General features: G+C 34.3%; 1 protein-coding gene across 3 annotated transcripts in view; it reads left to right on the plus strand.

Annotated features, from left to right (window-relative positions):
* LOC121418570 (calcium-independent protein kinase C-like) overlaps positions 1-24,676 on the plus strand; it is an 83,800-nt gene that overhangs the window by 53,254 nt on the left and 5,870 nt on the right. Inside the window, exons 4-12 of one of the 3 annotated variants that reach the window (XM_041612505.1) lie at positions 2,553-2,584; positions 3,273-3,355; positions 9,343-9,472; positions 11,718-11,851; positions 13,462-13,534; positions 17,974-18,161; positions 19,048-19,221; positions 23,435-23,589; positions 24,165-24,303. In XM_041612505.1, coding sequence (XP_041468439.1) covers positions 2,553-2,584; positions 3,273-3,355; positions 9,343-9,472; positions 11,718-11,851; positions 13,462-13,534; positions 17,974-18,161; positions 19,048-19,221; positions 23,435-23,589; positions 24,165-24,303 — 1,108 coding nt within the window. Of the gene's footprint in view, positions 1-2,552; positions 2,585-3,272; positions 3,356-9,342; positions 9,473-11,717; positions 11,852-13,461; positions 13,535-14,451; positions 14,609-17,973; positions 18,162-19,047; positions 19,222-23,434; positions 23,590-24,164; positions 24,304-24,676 lie in introns of all 3 variants that reach the window. The other 2 variants (XM_041612504.1, XM_041612503.1) reach the window with 2 other exon arrangements.

Here is a 24,676-nt window from a genome sequence, read left to right on the forward strand (position 1 = left end):
ATATTCACTTACCATAATTACAACAATGAGTAAATGGATCTAAATGTTTTTTCTTACCATCCAAGTAATCACTTGTTTAGGATGTATGAGAAGTCATTTGATACCTATAGGCCTATTAAATTTGAAAGTCAAAGGCACTCCAGGCCTCTACAAAAATTTTTTTGTCACTTGCCCTGTTGGGCAAGTGATGAAAAAATTTGCTTGCCCGATAGAAAAACCTGCTTGCCCAATTTTTTAAATAATTTTTTTCATTATGACGGCACTACTCTTATTTTTATTAAGGTACACAAAATAACAATTGAGTATCATGCCCAGTATAAAAGAACACACATTGAAAAGGATATTTTCAGCAACTTAGGCCTAAGTCTTTACGTTTATTTTGGAGAAAAAAATCGATATTTTATGCAGGCCTGTTTTATGGTTATTTAAGGTTTTAAAAAACCCTTCAACAAAAGTTGCTAAAATTTCATATTTTGCATCTTTAAATCCATGAAATGGCTTCCTGCGTACCATATTTCCTTAGAATTGCTTTCATTTACCGTAGTTGGAAAAGAAAGCCAGTGAAAAATGTTCAGCTCTTTATTGAATCGGAAAAAATTATTTTATCATCAAAAGTGGGGTGGCTAAAATTTCACATTTTGCATCTTTAAATCCATGAAATGGTCATTTATTTTCCATATTTCCTTGATTAAAAAAAAAAAATTAGTTGGAAACCATCAAGTCTTTTCTTCATCATTTTATGATGTTCCACTCGGTCAATAATTTTATCTACATGTTTTCACATGCTACTTTTTTTCTATTTTGAGGAATACCTGTTCAATATTAAACAATATAATACTATATTCAACTGTTTCCCGGCCATTGCGTTGATTTTTTTCATACCTGGTACCATGTATGGAAATACGTGGTACAGAAAAAATAACGCAATTTCGGAATTTGAAACTGCGCTACTCGATATTTTTTAAGGCTTATTCATGATTTTGAGTGTGGATTTTTGATGATTTATGGAAAAGCGAGGTAAGGTACAGAAAAAAAGACGCAACAACCACTTGCCCGACCGGGCAATTGACTTTGAGAAGTGCTTGCCCGCACGTCATTTTCACTTGCCCCGGGCAAGCGGGTTTGTCGCGCCCTGCACTCATGTTTTCTCCATATGAGATGAATGTTATTTGGTAACTGGGAAGACTAAGTAAAAAATAAAAAGATGAACCTCCATTAAATCAAAGGAAGAAACAAAGAAATGAGGGGAATTTTATATCTAGCTATCACCATCTTTCATTTGACAGATATTTGAAATTGTGTTGATTTCCCAGTTTGACATTTTTTTGTTGATGAATATAAAACAATTTATGTAAGTTCAATTAGCCATTGGTTTGTAATCAAATCCAGTGGGTGTTAATGCTGTAGTTACAAACGACTGGTGACCCTTTCTCGAGAACTAAATCAATGCCATTGGAAATCTGGTGCGTGTCATTTACCACAAAAAAGGATCACCAGTCGTTCGTAAAGTCGCCTGTAACCTACGAACATCTTTATGAAACACCCACCTGATAACATTAATGAACAAATGGCTAAGAAACTGCTGTTCATCATGCCACTGCCAGACAGTTTTTTTTTTTTAAATATGAGTCTTAGAAGGGGGAAATCGATTTTCTGGGTTGCCTTGATACAGAACTGCCTGACATTGAATGCTTAGCAAATTTGATTTCATGATTGTTTACAATCCACCCGCAAGAACCTCCTCATTATCATTTTTTTGTGTCCCGTGTGTTCCGTCCACATTTTCCCAAATCTGCCGTCTTATCTCATCTCTTTGGGCTTGAGTGCGTGGGAGGAGAGTTCTATATTTTGCCATGGAGTCTCTAAGGGGTTTCCTATTAGGGCTCACAATAATCTAATATTGATATTCAGTCCTGAGAAATAAAAAAGAAGTAATAAACCATCCTCATTTTTGTATCACCTGCATGGTGATCAACAACAACAACAACTTTCACATTCTTTGCTTTTGCTCTGCTCTCTGGTCGGAATTTATATAGAATTATGTATCATTTTCTGTATGGATGTTTGCTTTTGATGTACAAACATTCTGTTATGAAAACGTATAATTGTGCACGAAATGTGAAGTTGTCATATTTATCTCATGTACATGAAGGAGAGCAAGACATCGCTGGTACTTTTTGATATGCAAACTAAAGAAAGAAAATATAATGATTTGAAGATAAACAGTACACCTGTAAGTATCTCATTCATGCAATCACTGAAGATTCGGTCAAGGAAATCGATTTCATGCTTGGCTCATGTATGCATATGTGAGGGAGGATAATCTCAAAGTCAAAGGTCACTGTTGTTTAAGTTGTGCATGTAATTTTCTAATGGCTGAGGCATAAATTTTGACTGAATTAAAAAGTCTTTTGATATTCCCTTTTAGGCAATTCACTGTATATCTGTGAAAAGCTTTCCAGTACGTTTTATTGTTTTGGTTCTTATTGATATATTTTCATTTCATCATTCATGTACTTGATATTTATTTTGTTTTCTTGTTTTATTTCCAGGGGTCTTTATCGTCAAGGTTACCAATGCCAAGGTAAGAACTCTTTATTTCAATGATTTGAGATTAATATGTTCATATCTCATGTAGATCTCCTTTTTCCGTATTTATGATTTTGTGACATTTTCAAAACTGATGTCAGTGTTTAACTTCACATCTTTATTCAACTTGGTTTCTATCACACCTTGGATCCGTAACACAAAGCTTAGCAATGATCGAAGAACATTTTTCTACGATTGATTCCATTGACTGCTATGTCCAATCACTCGTGAAAATCAAGCATACGATTAATCGCTAACCTTTGTGTTACGGAGCCCAGGTTTATTTGATCAGTTTGTTGCTTTCTCTTCTCCATCCCTTTCCCTCCATAATTACCATTTGTTTATCATGGTCATTTCTTCTATTTCCAGTAAAGAAAATTTGCATTACTGAAATTCATTTAGAGTGTATTCATGAAGATATTTACTATATTCTCAAAGGCCCATATTCACAAATGTGGTTTGATTTAACCAAAACCGTAATATATTCAGATTTAGTGCAGGTAATTATGATTATTTCATCAAGGGAATCAAGAGAATTCTTTTTCAATTGATATGAGATTCATGTATTTTATGGAAAAGTGATTGATGATGCATTGGCGTGAGTTTGTATTTGGAAATATTTGTTTTAAACCATGCCACTAACAACCAAATGTTAATAATTCTCTTATTCTTTTAAATTTCAGTTTGTACAGTTGTTGTTCACAAAAGATGTCATGAGCAGATCATTACTCGCTGTCCTGGCCATAAAGATGAAGGCGTTAATGACGTAAGGATTAATTGTCTCTTTGTATAAATGTACACCAGAGTCCCAAGGACAGATGTGAATAGTGACCATCGGAATATTATATTTGGATTTAAACCTTGGGATATTTTAAGTTAGTTTTTGTCTCACCTGCGAAGCAAGTGAGACTATAGGCGCCGCTTTTCCGACGGCGACGGCGGCGGCGGCGGCGGCGTCAACATCAAATCTTAACCTGAGGTTAAGTTTTTGAAATGACATCATAACTTAGAAAGTATATGGACCTAGTTAATAAAACTTGGCCATAAGGTTAATCAAGTATTACTGAACATCCTATTAGAGTTTCATGTCACATGACCAAGGTCAAAGGTCATTTAGGGTCAATGAACTTAGACCATGTTGGAGGAATCAACATCGAAATCTTAACCTGAGGTTAAGTTTTTGAAATGTCATCATAACTTAGAAAATATATGGACCTAGTTCATGAAACTTGGACATAAGGTTAATCAAGTATCAATGAACATCCTGCATGAGTTTCACGTCACATGACCAAGGTCAAAGGTCATTTAGGGTCAATGAACTTTGGACGAATTGGGGATATCTGTTGAATTCCCATCATAACTTTGAAAGTTTATGGATCTGATTCATGAAACTTGGACATAATAGTAATCAAGCATCACTGAACATTTTGTGCAAGTTTCAGGTCACATGATCAAGGTCAAAGGTCATTTAGGGTCAATGAACTTTGGCCGAATTGGGGATATCTGTTGAATTCCCATCATAACTTTGAAAGTTTATGGATCTGATTCATGAAACTTGGACATAATAGTAATCAAGCATCACTGAACATTTTGTGCAAGTTTCAGGTCTCATGATTAAGGTCAAAGGTCATTTAGGGTCAATGAACTTTGGCCGAATCGGGGATATCTGTTGAATTACCATCATAACTTTGAAAGTTTATTGGTCTAGTTCGTTAAACTAGGACATTAGAGTAATCAAGTATCACTGAACATCCTGTGCGTGTTTCAGGTCACATGTCCAAGGTCAAAGGTCAATGAACTTTAGCCGAATTGGGTGTATCTGTTGAATTACCATCATAACTTTGAAAGTTTATGGATCTGATTCATGAAACTTGTACATAAGAGTAATCAAGTATCACTGAACATCCTGTTCGAGTTTCAGGTCACATGATCAAGGTCAAAGGTCATGTAAGGTCAATGAACTTTGGCCATGTTGGGGTTTTTTGTTGAATAACCATCATATCTCTGTAAGTTTATTGGTCTAGTTCATAAAAAGAGGACATAAGAGTAACCATGTATCACTGAACATCTTGTGCGAGTCAGAGTAGTATGCAAAGTCAGCACTGCTGCTATATTGAACCGCGTGATGCAGGTGAGACGGCCAGAGGCATTCCACTTGTATTTAAATTAAGACCCCATGGAGGGACAGTGATATTTTGCAAACATCACTGAAACGGGCTATCCTCCATTTTAAATATTATCTTGTATTTCATGAATTTTATTTATGATTTTTTATATGGAAAAAAAAAAATCTTTTTTAAATTTAAAAGTTAATCTGTCTATTAAAAATGAATCCAATATTCGGCTGGTCACTTTACAGCTGATCTGGATTAATTGTAAATCCTTGAAGTTCAGCGTGTACCCTGTTTTCTGTATGAACACAGTGCCTATAAATCATTCACTGTACAATTGATTTTCATGTTTGATGTCTACATTGCTGTCTATGCAATTAGTCGTAAGTTTGTTCTACCATGAAAAAATGTTTAAAATCTTATACAATGCTATTTGATATACACGTATGAAATACAGTAGTTGTTTAACAGTTAAAACAACTATGCTCAATTTGTCGAGAATTAAGAATTTAAAATTAAACTTTGTTGTTAAGTAAACATCGTTGAAAAAAAAGTTAAACAGTGTTTTTTTTTTTACATCTTACAGCTAGAAAGCACTGTCTCTTCTACATGTATTAATAATAATGGTAATATTAATAATAACAACAGTATATTTACCCAGGGTAGCCACTTCAGTTCTGAAAACTATTCTCCCAGCGGGCCCTGCTATTATTATTACCCCGGCTAAGCTAGGCTACCTATTCAGGTGCACACAGCTTTTTGAGGAATTACTTCCTACAAGTTTACTTCCAAATGTGATATGCCTTTGCAGTTCCAAACAGTTGTTTTCAGCAGTTAACATATGGCATTAAAGTGGGAACCCTCTGCTAAATCAGTATACTGATACATTTCTTCATTTTAAACATTTTTACCAGTAAACTATCATGTTGCCGTCTAATAATAGTAAAAGGAAAAGGAAAACCAAAATGGTTATAATGCATTAAAGCTTTTTTCTCTCTGAAATTATGGGTGCCTACAGTTCTGTTATTTAAGCATCTCATATTTTCTCAAATTCAGAGAATTTGATTGAAATTCATTATAATATTTAGTGGTAATATTGCAATTAAAGTGAATGTTGTCAAAAGTGTAAGTTTTTTTTTAATCATTCCATTGTGTGGCCGTGCATGTTCCATCATTGGGATCATTGAGAATTGGAGGAAGTATTATCTCTCCACCTCCATCTGTATTTTAGAGAAAAAAAGTAAAGGGAAAAAGAAAACTAGAGAAAAGAAAACAAGTCACTTCGTAATATTGTTGAATATATTTATCATTAAAATTTATGATTCTGTCAATGACAATCTGAAAGACATCCTCAATGACAAGCTCAATGACAATTGTTGAGATGGAGGCAGGAAGTAAGGTGATATTGAGGAGGTGAAGTAATGACCAACGTACATGTATGTATTTCCATTATGCATTATACTGATGAGAGTACAATCATATCCACTGGGAAAAAGGTCATCTTCATGCATAAGCAGATAATTTTATTCCTATCATACTGTGAAATATATAGAAAAATAATGGTTTATGTATAATTACCTGTTTGAAAAACAAAGGAATATAACGTAATACACATGTCACCAGCGTTCATCCGAACCATCAGATCAATCTATTTTGTTCAAAAATTGATTTTAGATTTTTGTAGAAAATAGAAGTACAAATCCTACTCCATTATATGTTTATTTTTTAGGAAGCAATTTATTTTAGTTTCTTGGATATGTATGGATTTTCCATTTGGTACCATACATATTTGTGATGAAATGCCCAAATCCCGTTAGAATATGTATATTGTAGCAGAGTAATTACGTAAAAAAACTGTCCTGTCTATGCTGCATTGACTTTGCACGTGAAACAGAGATACAAGGGTTTGGTTGATCACGCATATTGAAAATGCGGTCAGCTTGCTTTATTCCCTATGGCGTTTTTGTACAGGGAAAATCCAAACAACTCAACTTGAAATTACGAGCATACGCAGCTCTTTAACGATTTCTGTGATTATTGGTTCTTTTTAAAATCAAAGGTATCAATGTTGAACAACTGTCTTGGGCGTTCCTACCATATATTTATAGCAATGAAAATCTTTTTAGGCTTGAGGCAAAAAGTTGGCAGTTATATTATAATAAACTTTGAAGTCATTTGGGGGACACCAATTACAGTCATCTATGAGATAAGTCATGCAGTCACATGCCTTTATGAATTTACTTTGTGAAATGTGCTCTTGGAATGTTAAAAGGCAAGTACACCCCAATAAGAATTTGTGTATTTTTTATTAAAATAGTTTGAAAAATCAAACTATAAGCATGGAGCTATGTATATAGCTCCATGCTATAAGCATGACATTGAATATTGTACAAACTCGGATTTAAAGTAGCAAAGTACATGTAGTATTTTAAGTTTTGTTTAATTTCATAAAACATTTATATGCACATCCTCATTGGTATGCAAATGAGTTGACTGACAGAGGGTTGTGTGTTCCAATCCCTCCATGTTCTGACCTCTTTTGACAAGGCGTTGATCCACACTTTGCCACTCTTGACCCAGGTGCTAAATGGGTACCTGGTAGGATGTGAAAGTTATTGTAGCTTGTCCAATACTCCCCAGGGTGTGGAGGATGAGCATGCATTGTGTGCAGGAATGACTGGTTGAATCTGATGACTGGGTTAATGATACATCTTTAAGGCACTTACACACTTCGTTCCGATGTATCAATCAGTATACAAAAGCGGAATATTATTATTATTATCATTGATGACATCACCCATATTGCTCATTTATTTTGTTTTTCATTGTATGAAAAATGAATTACTTGAATTTTATTCCTCACTGAACATGTTGAATTAGCATTGTTAAAGCATTTTGCAGTTCAATCAAGAGGGGTCTTTTTGTCAAATCTGTAATAATTGAAATATTTTATACTTATAAACAATGAAAACAAAAGAAATAGTGAGTGAGTGACATTGACTCTTGTGTTTGCTTATCACTGGGCCATAACTGTTCTCTGAAAAAGGCAAAACTTCAAAGTGCCATTATTTAATTACTTTACACCCGATTTTTAGAAATCTTCAGTGTTTTGCTTATTTGATTTTTCTCTTTTTATACGAATCAACTTTTTTGTTTGGGTGGACTTGTGCTTTAAGTGTTTGGATGACACTCTCTGAGGCAAGCTTGCATAAAACACTGTGAATGGTATGTTAAGAGAGACTGCAATTACCAGTGAACAGTTGGAGAATCTTAACGAGATTTAGATAGGAAAGCTATTCAATGAATAACAATGTGATGATTGAATGCCTATCGTTTGTTTGCTGTCTCATCACCGCAATATTGAATTACATGCTTCAATACATCTGGATAATTAATGGTACATTTTAATCAATTTCATAGCACATTGAATATGCAGTATGTAGTAGGTAAATATGATTAAATCCCAATCAAATAAAGTAGTATTTAAAAAAAAAAGAGTCCATATTTTATCGTTTGAAATGAAATCTGAAATAGAGATACTCAGAAAATTATTTTGCCAAATTGATTGTTGGCTCAGCAGCCACTGTGCTGCGCCAGATCAAGCGTTTTATGTATATAACTATAAGGTGGTTACAATAAGGTGTTTTCAAATCATTAAATGTATGATAAACAACCTTTAACACTTGCTATAGACAGATTCTTTGACTAATCAAAGTCGTAACTACAGAGATAAAATGAAGATAAAATGGTTCTCAGAATACCAATTCGGAGAGATTTTAAGGGTATTTTATCTCACTGATTTTAACGGAGATAAAATATTTTACTTTATCTGAGATAAAATGGATCTCAGAATACCACCCCTGGTTAATACTTTGGTAAAGGGTTGATAGTAAGAATTATACTCAAGTATTATCAATCAATCAGCATCCACGATGCTCTAATGTTTCTTTAAAAAAAAGTCTCTTTGAGCATTACCTTTATTTTTTGACTGGATATCAGAAAGGTACCTGTAGACAAATATCCTCAAATTATCAGTCTATCCCATGCTTTGGAAATCTAAAAAATAAAAAGATGATAAAAATAAATAACCATGCAGATCAAGATAAATTTTTATGTGAAATTGCAATGTTTTCATTTCATATCCTCCACATCATTACTGTTTTAAGGCATAGAATATTATATTCTAGTAATGCATTAGAATAGTTACAGATAGAATTATTTTTGGGATTAACCATGCCAAAGAGAGGCTTTCAAATGAAATGTCCATTCTCTACATGGTATATGGAATAATGCTATATGATTGACTTATTTTGCAAAGAATCAAGCCTTTATTATCTGAAATATATCTTAATATATCTGATATATACCTTTATCTTTTCAATGTCAAATATATCAGTTGTGAAGTTTAGTATGTCGTGTGAGGAAGGGCTTTATCGTACAGATTACAAATTTGACATGTTGATGGTCTCTGTTTTTTTCACCTGTATAGGTCTATTTTGATTTGCATGTCCCAGCCATTCTCATTTTAATATGCCTGTATCAACATTCTTCCTATTTAATTTGCATGTTACACTTCAATTCAGCTCTGTAATGTTTGTGAGTATTATATGACAAAGGTTTTATTTGTTCCTTTTCTCTGCAGGTCGGGTCACAGCGATTCAATATTAACATCCCCCATCGCTTTTCCCTCCACAATTTCCGAAGACCGACTTTCTGTGATCACTGCGGGTCTCTACTCTATGGTCTCTTCAAACAAGGCGTGCAATGTGAAGGTTAGTCCACATGACATAGAGGTGTTGTGGCTTAGTGGATAAGTCTCAGGACCATGAACCATGAGGTCTGCGGTTCAGATCCCACCTCAGCAAACATTAATGGAATGAATTACATGAAAGTGCTATTAATGAGCCTTTTCTCAATGGTCATTGCATCATAAACAGGAGTGCTTTAATAAGATCAAATGGTTCTCAGAATACCAATTCAGAGAGATTTTATGGGTATTTTGTTTTTTAGAGAGATTTTTCATTGTATGAGCGATAAATGAATATCAGTATACCACCCTATTTTCCTCCTTGATTTATTGTGTTTAGGTAAATTTGAGCTTATCTTAGCAAGGGGGTAACAAAATTTTCATTTTCACTAAAAAATCTTTTTTCACAAATAAAAGCTTTGAAAACATTGGAATAATATAATGTCTGAATGGTTAACAATAATTTTTGTATCAAACATGGAATTTCATTAAGGCTTTACAATTGCATAGGATACTTATACTCACATAGATTCCATGTTCAAGAGATCTTGCATACTCTTGGCATGCCAATGTGCACTATTACGTAGACTGTCATAGGCAGGAGTTGATTCAGTGAAAAATAGTGGCTAAGCATTTCTAAGCCACTCTATGCAAAGTCTACCCCGAAACCCCCTTCTACATACTAAATCTAGCACAATCTAGAGTGGTACCATTTTACTGTGTCACATAGAGTATAAAAACAATATAAAAACAAAAAAAAAAAATCTCTTATCTACTGAAGATGTGAATATGGTTCAAGGCAAAGTATAATTGTTGCATGAAAATCATTATTTTTGGCATAATTAATTTATATTTCCTTTTGTTATTGAAAAAAAATGAGTAGTCAGTACTAAGAATATACATTCATTTAGAAATATATGTACTAATAGTACCGGTATTCATAATCAGTGATACTTTTATTTAGAATTGCCACTATACAGTTGAAATTGAGTAAAACTGTCCAAAGGCATTTCGTTCATTTCACACATCAAAAGATATACAACGTATTGATCTTGTAGCTGTTCCATATAGTAGCGTTTGATATTTGCCAGTAAAACTTTGATCAATAAATGGGTTCAGGAATGGAGATTGATGTAATTGCCATCAGTTTTTGTTTCTCCCATTTTTATGCTCCTCTCTCAAGTCAGGATAAATTGCTTTTAATTTTCATTCAAAATGAGACGAAAATTAGGGCTTCATTCATTGCTCCCCTCACGCAGCTGACAGCCTCATATTTTCAGCAATTTTCAGCAATTGCTCATTCCAGGAAAAAAAAAGCAAAAATCAGGTTACATTTGATTGGTACTAAAGAAATTTAATATCCAAGACTTGAAAAGAGTAATATACATGTATGGTGTTTAGAATTTTTTTTTTGCTCTGTGACTGAAATGGGATCTACAAGTGGTGTGAGAACCAATCATGATATTTGGAACATTTTGCCATTTCAAACAGACCCAAGGACATAAGATTAAAGAAAAAAATAACCTTGTGCATTGGCGTTTTTTTTTTTCTCTCTCTCTCCCTGCCTCAAATTTCCTTCTAAAAAATCCTGTGATTCCAAATGCTGGGCTGCATACAGCCTTATGCAAAGATAAACTGAAACATGAACTATTTTTGTATGGCAAATTGGTGTTGCTATGGTTACTGCTCTGTTGTGACGTGTTGCACCTTGAAGGTGAGTGTACCATAGGAGATCCCTGGATACTAGGAGCTGGGAAAATGTATGGGTATTGACAAGATGAAAGAGAAACAGGTAGAGAGAAGGAGAGAGAAAGAGAGAGAGAGCCTGTTGAGCTGGGAGAAATGAAGGGGAACTGAGGACATGGAAGAGAAACAAGAGAGAAAGAAAGTGAGAGAGGGAGAGAGATGGTGATGGGTTTACTCGAGAATTAGAGAAATCATTAATATGGAAAGGAGTGCAGATGATGAATTAAGATTTGATAAAACAGGTGTAACAATGATTTTCTTACTCACTTGTGTATTCATCAATTAGATTAAGTTAAAAAACCATATTGTTTGTAGTATTTTTTTTATCTGTAAATCTGCGAGTTCAGTGAAACAAAGTAGAAAAAAAACATGTATCATGGAATTTGTGATGTAACAGAAATAAAAGTGATATTTTTGTAACTGTTACCAAATGTTTTAAGAATATTTCTCAATTACTTATATTAATAGAATATATATCCATGTCTCTTTATCTTGTTTATCCTCTTCTCATTGTTTTCCTCCAGTGTGTAAAATGAATGTCCATAAAAGATGTAGTAGAAATGTGGCCAACAACTGTGGTGTGAATAGCAAAGAAATGGCGAACATTCTTAGCCAGATGGGAGTAACAGGAGATAAGCTTTCAATAAAGAGAAAAAAGGTGAGCTAAAAAAATGAGGATTTGTCTTTTTAATTGCCAATGGCCCGTATTCTGAACTCAGCTTTATCTTAGACCACGGTCTAACTCTGTGCTAAAATTATGGGGAGCAAAAAAAATTCAAAATTTCTGTCTATATTATAATTGAATGTGGTTACTTTTTTGTTTCCTTTTGCTTTCAAAACGAAGGATAATACTTCTAAATTCTTGAGTAATTATTCCCAGACAATTATGAACAATTTGAGTGTTATATCATTTAATGAATTGTATGTGTATTTTTAGTGATTTGTGCCCCAATTGGCTATCCATATTTAAACCACAAATTTAAACCTGAGTTCAGAATGCGGGACATTGTGTTAAAAACATTGAGGTACACAGCATTCATAAGTTCACACTGTCATATACTTTGAATTTACTTTAATTTTTACGAGTTGCCACAATATCACAATAAGGTATTTTTATGGTCTGAAACTTTGTGAGGTTGAATATGCTGGTCAAAGATGGCTGAAAATGAGCAAAACAATAAAAAAAGTTGGTTTCAACTCTGCCTGTTGATAAAACAAGGGACAGTCAACAGGTTCATTGTTTCTGATTGAATTACTGTGCTAGGGTCAAATCAGTGGAACAATATATTTGAATGTTGTCTAACCATCCATAAGATCCATAGTTACAGACTGCAGACCTATAGCATATGAGTTCACATACTCTGCAACATTATGGATTTGCTAAGAATCTATGATTTTTTTTTTCTTTTGAATGAGTATTTCACTTGATTTTCATAGTTGTAGCTACCTTTCTAATTCACGAAAATTGTATGAGGGTAGGATAGAGGCTCTATTGAATGAACATTACTCTTATTTCCATAGTGTCACATTTGACTCCATATTGTGTCAACTGGATCTGTGGGAGTTGACTCTATTCCAAAATTAAAGTGACTCAGATTCTGAATATACTTATTCAAAATAGTGGGGTGTCAGTTGGAAATCACTCAATTCGGAGTCTGGAAGTAACTGGAAGAAGGGTCACTTTGAATTGAAACAAAGTTGACTCCTAGCTGAGGCCATTCTTAGTCAAATTTGACTCCACAGAAATTAGAAGTATATGCATTTGAACTGTACTACATTATTCAAAAGGTCAGACTCGTGTCATGTAATTACTAATTATCATTCAAAATATTATGTTTAAAGTGAGATCAATGCTCAAAAGCTATCATTGTGTTAAAATTTTGTTATTAAAGATACTATATGATTTGATTGCTGTATTTATCATTTCATTTGATAGTTGACATTCATAGGACTGTTACTTTGCCTCTATTCTTAAGATATTTTTTTCATACTTTCAACATATCTAATCTGAATGTTAGCCCATTGCTTCTTGGACTGGTAATCCCATTACAAAGCCTATGGGAGTTACAAAGTTCAGTGGTGAATAGGTTAAAGATATACTAGGAGGAAAAAGAAAAGAAATATCTAGAAACCTGTCAGATGTAGAATGAAAATAGTTTTAATAGGATAGACTTGTGCACATTTAGTTGAACTGCCTAGATACATTGAATTCATTTGAGAGTAATTTTCAAGCACCCCAATGATATAACGAAGGGAATTCATTTCTAGGCTATTGTCAAAGATTCTGGGAGCACCTGCACAATGTCAACAATAACAGAAAGTTCAACCGGTGCTGGAGAAGGTACAAATCATCTTAAATGTTCTCCATATTTGCACTAGTTATTTAGAAATATATTTATATACATACGACTATACACCCAATACACTCATGCACTTGATATGCACAGTCATGTGTTATGTGAGCTTTTAAGTTTCATGTTAACCTTGTGGGCATATATCCTTTTGTATTTAGAATAGATCTTGCAGGTGACAGGGCTGTAATACCTTTTTTTCTTTTTTGTACCTCTGTTGTTTGTTCGCAGTATGTTGACACTCACCATATATTATTTTTTTCCTTTTTAGTGCAATTATTAGATCACTGTATTCTTGTTCACGATAATACCTGCAATCTCCAGACATTGTGGTAATCTATTTGTCATGTTGTGTCTCTTTTTTTTGTATCCTTTGTTTCCTCTCCTCATCATCCCTATTCCTTTATTCCTGGATTTATTTTAATCATGACTCATACGAACCCGAACTTCAAATTGAAATCACATCCACCCGACACCCATCCACACCAAACCAACATTCCCGAATGCCATTCTATTGACCAACCTCCTCGATCCTCTCACGACTCTGGGTTTGAATTTTGGCACACAATTACCCGATTCACCTGTTTTACCCATAACTCCAATGATTTAATCCAAATTCTTATATACAAATTTTGATATATGTTAATAACCATTACAATTACCCATGCAACCTTCTTAAACCTGCACAAACCTCCTTGCTTGAAAATTCAATGTTGCAAATGATCTCTTGTTTGAATTCAATGATGTTTATGTAAACATGACATCTGCTACCTTCGAATGCAACCATTATATCCAATAAATTCTTTCACCCCCCTCCCGAAAAAAATCTCCCATCCATGATTCCTCCCCTCTCTATTCTTCTCACTTCAAGTCCCCCCTCATCATTTTTTTTTGGCCACAACTGTAGTCTTCTTTTGAAATTCGCAGTCACACTCCCATCAACAACTCTAGATCACTGTCGCTCTCGTCAGCGCCCCTTATACCGGAGCTGGAAGGTACCTCCAACCGTCATTCGGCATTTGCATGTCACCAACCCTATAGCATGCACCACTACCTTGATCAGAGTACGTAGTCTTTGACAAAAAAATACTCTAGTAAAGCCGTATATCAACATAAATTAATCAAAGCTATTAGCAAGATTAAAATTTAGATTTGCCCCCCTCCCCCTCACGAAAGAAAATAAAATTGAAGTCATTGAGAAAACACATTGACCTAAATCAGAGTTTATGAAATTAAGTAAATTATTTGTTGCTAAACAAATTAAGGTTATTATCTTGATTTTAGATGCTTTCAGCCTTGTCATCAGTGTATGAAGGTACTAAAACATATGAATCAGATTTATAAAATTAAAGAATTCCAGAAATGCATTGATTTTGGTTCAATAAACTTCACATACATGTCATTCATAAACTCTGTTCTATTTATGAGCCTTTACCAGTGTGTAAGAAATAATGTTGTGGGTGGAAACCATATTTTATCCATTCAGAAAACAGATGCCAAAAGTATAGAAATTATTGCAAAAATAGCTATTAATGCATTTTTTTAACCCTTTGAACCATGAATTATTTGGGGGTGGTTGTGACCCTCGCCCCTGAATTTTTTGCAGATATGAAGCTTATAAATTAGCAAAATGAAGATATACATGACATTTGAAATAAGTGATCTTCTTTTTCTTGATACAATTCCTGGCCATGCTAGCAGCACCTTATTCTGCTAACGTGGCCTATCCCAGCTGATGTTGTGTAACTTCCTGTACTGATGATAATCTCAAATTTTGTCTCAAAATCACTGCTTTGATGGAAGTAATATTCATCAATAGCAATATGCATAGTCCATATTACAACTCACTGTGTATTATTGCACAAGCCTTTCTGGACGGGTAGTATATTTTGGCAATTTTTTATGTTAAATCCTTACAATGAAAGCCATTTATCGACATAATTATTGACTGATGTTATCGACTGAAAATCTCCTACATTTTTAAAAGGTCACTTGACATGTAAAGCCTTTGCCTTTCGAGTCACATGATTTGAAGCTGGTATTCCGGCTTTTAGGGGACATGCTTGTTCATGGTGAAGCTGTTTTTCCGGCTTTTTGGGTTCAAAGGGTTAAAACTCTTAAACATTCTGATTACAAGTTAAGCAGTGCACAAAATCATTTTATGGCCCATGCAAAGACTCATGCTTGCCAGTGATCTGAAATAAAGCAGTAAATCTAGGAATGAGAATACTATTGTGCAAAGCATTACAGCAGAAATTATTGTAAAACAATATGACATTCCCATCACAGAATTGATTTGATATCTAAAGGCTATGCTAACAATGATAAAGTTAGTTTTTATATGTCATTAGGTTAAGTGCATGAATTTATGTGGTGTCATGTTATGAAAATACTAGTAATGTATGTGATGCCTTGATGTGTTTTCTGTGTAAATGTCTTAAGCATGACATACATTGCAAGTTTGTATGGGTATTGTTTGTCAAAAGGGTCCATTCATTTATGGAGAGGTTATTCATGGTTATTGGAAAATGTGTCGCTATTGAATAAATGAAAATTATGTAAGAGACTCACTGTAAGAAGTGCGATTGACATTTTTATTTTTGCATGAAAATCATTCACTTTTTTTATGTCTCTCTTTGAAATAAAAGTCATGAATTTTGAATACTCCTCTGCCATTTTGCCATCTTACTGGGTTTTTCAGATTAATTTTGATTTGCTCATTATTTTTAAAAATATACTTGGTATCAAAATAGAATAAAAGCACTACATTATTTACATGGTAAAATTTGTGAATACAAAAAGAAAAATGAAAATAACACCTGAAAGCAAACAGTATATATAACAAAATGATAATTTTTGTATGGATAATTTGCTTGATATATTGTGTGATATACTAATAAGTGTATGGCATTGGATCCATATTATATTTTGTTATACTCATATGTTTGATCAATTATCTAAGACATTGTTTTCATTGTTTCCTTCCTAATTCCCCTTCTTGTTGTTTTCTATTATTAATATAACTATTTTCATCACTTTTCTGTTTTCATACCTCTTTATTTCTCGTTATCTCTATCTTAACCCCTTGTATCTTCATATTTGTTATGTTGTTAAATTTTTCATTTGTTGATTTTTTAAAATTTATTGTATCATGTCGTTCTCTGTTACTTTTTTAATTTTACATTTGCGATCATTCATGTTGCAATCATTCTTGTTGCATTATCTATCCAACCTGTTGCATGTTGCTTCCTTGCATTCTTGCATTTGCCAAACTTTAATCATGTCATATTCTAAAATCATTCTCTACTTTCTCTTATCTCATTCTCTCTCCTTCAATATCATGTCTTTGATACATGTATACATTGCCCTGGAATGCATCAATGCATTAATCTTCACCTAAATTAAAAAAAATCATTTTCCCCTTATGTATCTCATTACCATCTTCCAACATTCTATGTCTGTTCTAATTACTGTTCCTATTTACAACCTCTAACTGGTAAGTGATCATTTATCCATCCCTAATACCTCACTCACAATCGGCCATGTTAATAATCAAATTGACTTGTAATCTCACTGGCTGTACCCTTCATTCTCCCACTATGTTCTCAATGTTTCTTATGAATCTAATCTGCAATTATTTCTCATTTCATTTATTACATTCCCACTTTATTTATTATAATTCAATTACATTGTTAAACCTTGTGTCCACGTTGAATACTACCAAACCACTTTATTCATTCTTAATTCATTAATCTACTTTGTTCATACTCAAATGCGATACTATCTAATTCATCTATACACCCTTCATTTCGACATACTTTGATAAAATCATCTATTTTTTTTTCAATTTAAGTTCATTCTCTCCTATTCATCTTTTTTTTCAATTTCATCTCTACCTTTATATACATTCCTAATTCATTTCATATGTTATTGATTTATAACTCTCCATTCAATTGTACACATGAGCCTCTATTTCGTTTCTTATTTTCATTTTCTGCTTTCTTTCTTTGCTACAATCTTCTACAACTGTTTTATTCTCCCTTTTCTCCCTTATCTTTTTTTCTTTTTTTTTGTTTCTCCATCTTCTTCTCCTGCATCTTCTTACACTTCTTCCCTGTCATCCCCATCTTTTCTTCCTCTTCTATCTTTCATATTCACCATTTTCATCTAACTCTTCTGCCAATTACCATATAATCCTTAATTTAACTCTCATCTCCCCCCCCCCCCCTCTATAAACTATTCTGGCCACTACCATATAACATTTTATTCAACTCTTCTGACCATTTCTATATCATCCTCTTTAACTCTTCTGACCATTACCATATAATCCTTGATCTAACTCTCCTGACCATTACCATATAATCCTCGATCTAACTCGTCTCTCCTCCCTCCCTGCGTCTCCAAACATCCTCTGCGTTGGGCACATTAGGTACCAGTAAGATTGAAGAGATGGCTGAAACCACGGACAAGCTAACGCTAGGTGATTCTAAGGGCCACGGAGGATCAGCCATGAGGACACAATCACTACAGGAGGAGCTGGAGAGGAGACCAAGCAAACGTTACAACTTGGATAACTTTACCTTCCTCAAAGTCCTGGGAAAAGGAAGTTTTGGCAAGGTAAGCACTGCCATGTCAGTCATCTGTTATCATTAGAGAGTTTTTGCTCCATGACACAGAACGGATTCAAGAACACAGTAAATGTATTGAAAATGCCCGTTAAATGACGAAGAACTGCTGGGATCTTTGTCGGAAAAATGTTGGACCGGAACAGCAGTTTGCGTCCTAAGTTTTGGAGCTGACAAAAAATTGCAACTGTGTCATTTGTCCAAACTCCAGGATGAAACTACTGTTTTGATTCACCCATTTTTGGCAAAGACTTCTTGTTCTTCTATTCGCTCTCCGTCGCAAGGCAACAAAACTCCCGACGAACTGTTATGCATGATTTTCCAGTGTATTTTGAGTGTTTTGATTTAAAAACAGAGCTCACATAAGCTCTATGTTCATGCTCACTGCTTTCAAAATACTTCGATCACCAATTTACCAATGAATTCATGAAAACTTGTTAAGGATTAAAAATACCTGATAATCATGTTCTGTATTCCATATTCTGATATCCGGGGACAAGTTGTGGCTGACTGCCATGCATGGCGAAGCAGTTCATTATCTCCGCATTTTGCATGTGCGCACTAATGACACAAAAAGCTGCGCCCCATCAAAAACCTTAGGAGAGAAAACAGGAGACAAAGAATGTCTAGTGTGTTTAGACTGAGTTTCCGGGATCTTCCACTCTTGTGGCACAACCAGGTTATCTGTAAAGCGCTAATAGATGTTCCATTGTATTAAGCTCTATATAAAAGCATATAAGCAGAATGTCATTATTATTATTATCATTAAATATTTGACAAAATTTATTTTATGAAGGAAGTTTTGAAAATTGATGGCTTCTTTGATGTGTATTAGATCATAAGAGACCGTTAGACACCTGTTTACTGCATTTTTGCAGGTAATGCTCGCGGAGCGGAAGGGAACCGATGAGGTCTATGCCGTCAAGGTTCTTAAGAAGCATGCTATTATTCAAGATGATGACGTGGAGTGCACCATGACAGAGAAGAGAGTCCTGGTGCTGGCTAACCGTCATCCTTTCCTTACATCCCTACATTCCTGCTTCCAGACTAAGGTAAGACATATTCTCAGAGAAGTCTTTCTATTTCAGGATGTTTCTATGAATTTTAAAAGTCCAATGAGTGATGCCAACATTTAAGGACAGTTGCATGACAATGGCTCCAGCAACAATTGCTCCGCTATAAATTCCACTTTTCAAATGACTAACTTCAACACTGGATAAAACAATTTACCCTATCCTATACCCAACACCTAGCATTAAACCTTTTTGCATCAATAATACCTAACCCTTTATCTTAGACCAAATAATTTCTAGGGCCCCGTAACACAAAGTTTAGTGATCAATCGCTAATTTGAAAGAACAATCCTGATTGGTTCCGAGTCAGTCTACTGAACTAAATACGCATGCAACGATGGTCTTGATAGGCCGTTTTCAGATAGCAATTGATCGCTCTCCTTTGTGTTACTGAGCCCTGAGCAACACCTAGCCTGCCACAGACACATTCACTGCAAATCTACCTATTATTTATACAGTCATATTATTCATTTTCTTTTTAATGCTAGCACTACAGGCTTTGTAAAACAACAATATTCATTGTATTGTGTCGGTAGATCAATTTCCACTCATTCACACTAAGCCAGGATATTTCATGTTATTGCAAAGATCAAAAGGAAATTTTTTTTCAAAACAAATTTGTTCGATTTTTATTTGATCTTTGATTTGATTTGCATACATTTGTAGCTCGGTAACATACAAGGGAATTGATGCTGAGTAGCACCACAAGGGTCTTTTCTTGGTGTGCACTCTATAAATCTATTCTATTGTTAATATTAATATTCAAGTTCAAGTGTGATTTTATAAACAAAATGATGTACAGATATTAAATGATGTACAAATAACTTAGACAGGGTTTGCAATCCCTCATTAGTATGGATACATGCACATTTTTGTAAGAAGCAGATGTAGACATGAGAAATTAGGAACCAAAGAAGCTAAGATTAGTCCCTTGAGGATTAAAAGTATAGTCTATTGCTACGATATTAAATTAGTATTGAACAAATAACAACAAGAATTTATTTAGATTAGTTTCTTATTTTCCTTATTTACACAGAATAGAGCACAAAGTAAACAAAATAATAATATCTTGAGCAGTCAGTTCTGGATAATCCTGTATTAAATCCAAATGATATCCAAATTGGCTGGCAAAGATTCTTTAGATTAAAGTCTTCAATGTTAGTGAGGATGAAATTGATTTTGAAAGGTGATGGATGCTTACAGTTACTGTAGTGAGTTAAACTGTCCGTGAAGACAAAGTTGATGATATACAGTCGATGTCAGCAATCCATGAGTTGAAAAATGTTCTCTAGAACAGGTTGATGATCTCTATGAGAACTGAGAATTCCTCTCTCAAAACAATTGCAAACAGTTCATTGATGGTGTGCAAATAATTCCAAAGAAGTTAATGTTGTATTCCACATAGAGGTGAACTATGCACCGACATGAAAACTGGCTGATCTAATCGAAGAATCTGCCAGCTGTTCCACTTTACTGGAAGCTTCTATTGTTTTCTTTAAAAAAATCTGTTTCTTTATTGTGCAGTCCAATTCTACATGTTCTAGAAGACTGTTGAATGACCTTAGTGAAATTAACAATGTAAACAACATAGCTAATCTAATCGTCCTTTTTCCCTGCCATCAGTCCCTATTGTCTGCCCAAGATCACTATACATTACAAAAATACCAAACATTACTCTGGATCATTTAATATGCCTACATAGCAGAGCTTAACTGAGACATTCTGGAATATTCTTATTATGCAATGAATATTAAGAAGCAGATAAAGAGAAGGAGAGAGGCGGGGGGGATGGAAATATACATATCAGTTTTCATGATAATTTGTTTTAATTTTGATTTTTTTTTGCTTGAAATTGTGTAGTCTGTTGCATATTCATATGAAAGATTAGCATTTTCAAAATAGAGGGTGCTACCTTTATCTCAGATAACCACTTATTCTTGAAATTTGGTTCTGATGTTTGCAATGATACCATAAGCAATTCCTGAAAAAAGGAGATGTAAATGAATAAAACAAAGAAATTTACATGTTAATTTTACAATTTTCCAGTTTTGCATTTTCAAAAACATTACATTTTGGAAGGAAAACTCTTTTGGATGTGAGTTTAGAGAATGAAGACGATATTTTGAAGCCGAGTTATGGATCGGAAATGAATGAGCGCCTCTTAGACTATTTACAGCATTTTTTGTTAGAAATCTGTAGTATGCAGGATAACCAATATGAATGAACAAAAAAAAGGGCCTGAAATGGACAAACTGGTGCCTGGATAGTCATGCATGAGTGATTTTGGAAAATAAAATATTAGGTGCACAATAATGGGTCCTGTACAATATGTCGTTTGAATTTGGAAGAATTTGGATAAGGGACAGAACCTGGGCAGGGTCCACAAGAACTACATGTACGTGTGTAATAAATGGGCTTTTCAGGAAGGAGAAAAGAAGTAGTTTGCGGAATAGGAATGCGAAACATCAAAAGACATTGGGCGTCAATGTAAGAATGAGAATTTTGAATGCGAACAACAAGAACGCATTGTCAGAACCACATTGCAATAAGTATGAGATGATCAGTTGAGTGCTTTTGATTAATCTGGCACAGATTTATAAAGGAACAAGGATTGTAGCAATGCAAACGCATTTCACCTGAAAGTAGATCAGCCATTATGTAGGGTAATGAGACAATGGTGTGCCGTTATATTGCATCCAGCAGTGGGATTAAATACACAGATACCTGGGACAACAATTTGTCATTACCTCACTCTCAGGGGAATTACATTTGCTAGACAAATCATGGAATCTTGAACAATTCCACAAGTGTTATTTTGTCGAGTAATATAAGCATAACGTTGACCGAGTTGGATGTAGATGGTCTGCATTATCATGAATTAGGACATTGTCTAATTATGTTATTCCAAGCTGTCTTTCATATTGGAAATGTTAGGCTGATAAATGTTCTTCTTCTATCACATGTGACATTGGGTATATTTCTAATTCATATTAGACTCCCATTAGCTTGTGCATGTATCCTGAATAGGATCTATTAAAGTTTCCAAGCATATGGGTGAAAAGATTTACATGTATGTGGCAACTGCACAAGGACAATATATGAGTAGAAATAAAACAGGTCAGATGCATTGAACTATATTATGATGTTATCTTGAATATATTATTTTGAATGTTCTTGGTGATGTAATATATTTTTTTCTGAAAGTTATTATTTTTAAACCTGTGTGGTAGATTGAAAGAAACAATGCATTTTCTAATTGTATTACTGGGATGTTAAAATCTTGAATATCAAAATTGAATATTTATTGAGGACAGCTCATAAAAAGCTCTATTTCTCAATTATGACATAAATTCAAGTAACCACATTGATTTGCTTAGAAAGAAGTCTCTACAGCTTTTTCCGAGCTGCCTTTAAAATTGTTGTATGTTGAGATATGAGGTTCGGACAGCCCATGGATGATTTGATGGAACATGTAGAAAGCTTGAATGAAGTAAGGTGAATGTGAACTATACAGCATAGGAGGTAAATTCAAATTGAAATTTGATATAGAGTAATGTAGCAACGAAATCCCCTGATGACTACTCTCACAGCAGGTAACCATATGGTGAACCTTACTTGGCTGCTGAAGCCTCTCTTAAGCTCTCGCTCTCTCTCTCTCTTCCTTTCCATTCTTCCTCTCTCTCTGTTTGACTATCACTCTCTCACCCCATCCTTTGTATTTTCTTCTTATATCTATCTCCATTTTTCTTTATTGTCCATCTACCTGAATATCTCCCATCTCTTTTGCCTCCTGACCTCTCACCTTTTTGTCACCTCATCCTCCCTCACACCCCCCCCCCCTCTTCTCGATCTCTTCTCTTCTCGATATCTTCTCTTCTCGATCTCTTCTTTTTTCTTCTTTTCTCTTCTCTTCTCTTCTTGATCTCTTTTCGATCTCTTTTCTCTTCTTTTCTCTTCTCTTCTCTTCTCAATCTCTTCTCAATCTCTTCTCGATCTCTTCTCTTCTCGATCTCTTCTCTTCTCAATCTCTTCTCTTCTCTTCTCGTTCTCTTGTCTTGTTTTGTCTTCTCTTCTCTTTTTTGTTGTCCTCTCTCCTGTTCTCCTGTTTTTCTCCATCCTCTTGTTTATTCATTTCTCTCTTGTCTTTAAATTCATTGTATCTCTCCTTTTCTTTCTGTATTAAATTGTACAGGACCGATTATTTTTTGTTATGGAGTATGTCAACGGAGGTGATCTAATGTTCCAGATCCAGAGAGCCCGCAAGTTTAATGAGCCACGTGCCAGGTTTTATGCTGCTGAAGTCACGTTAGCACTAATGTTCTTACATCGGCATGGGGTAATATACAGGTAATTGACCCCTTCAGCTTCTTTTTATTTTGCTTTCAATTTCATCTCCTTTAAAAAAAATCTTATTCCATCAAAACTAAGAGACATATTATTATTTACATTCCTCATACAATTCCCAGATATTATATTATTCTTTTAGTGTTACTTGAATATCTCTACTGACACTGAACATTTTGTGTTATTTATATCACATGTGCATTCATATTTTTTAGGCATGACTTGAAGTCACATTTAAGACTTTGTGATCTTGAGGTCATGAGTCCTGGGGGTGTTCACAAAGAGCCATGTTTAAATTCCAACGTGCACATTATTAATTAAAACATAATCTGATTGATGGGTACGCAGGAGTGCGCATGATCTGGTGATGAGTTATACATACCGCTTGTAACTGAAATGTATGTGTGACTCGAAGTCACACCAATATATTTGTGAAACGCACCCTAGGACTCTAATAAGATCCACTACAAACCTACACAGATAATAAAGTATTGCAGTAATGAAGATTGCATGCATGCCAGTATAAGTGATTTTATTTCAACCAAGTGTGTAAATTCCTCTGTGTTTGCCTCACCTAGGGATTTGAAGTTAGACAACATTCTACTAGATATGGACGGTCATTGCAAACTAGCTGACTTTGGTATGTGTAAAGAAGGTATCTTAGATGGTCGTACCACTGCCACATTCTGTGGAACTCCAGACTACATCGCCCCCGAGGTGAGTCACTTTCATAATATTGGTAATGATCGGTGTTGAATATGTGACCTACCACCCCAAAATACCAACAAGTTGCAAGTACTATATCAATATTTTCCACAAGACATCAGAGCCATGTTAATGGGTAAATGTCTGCTTCTATTCATATATGAATATATATTGTAGGCTTTTGTCTGAATCGTCATATTGGTCAATTTTGGTCAACAAAAAAAAATTATTTTGAGATTTTTGCAGAAAATGAAAATGCAAGTCCCATTCTGTACATACTTAAATTTCTAGGCAGCAATTTATATCAGTTTCTGATTTATATGGGGATTTTCACAGAGATGCCATACAAAGTGTTGATAAGATGTGCGAATCCCATAGGAAACGT

This window comes from Lytechinus variegatus, chromosome 7 (genome assembly GCF_018143015.1).
Source record: "Lytechinus variegatus isolate NC3 chromosome 7, Lvar_3.0, whole genome shotgun sequence".
NCBI lineage: Eukaryota > Metazoa > Echinodermata > Echinoidea > Temnopleuroida > Toxopneustidae > Lytechinus > Lytechinus variegatus.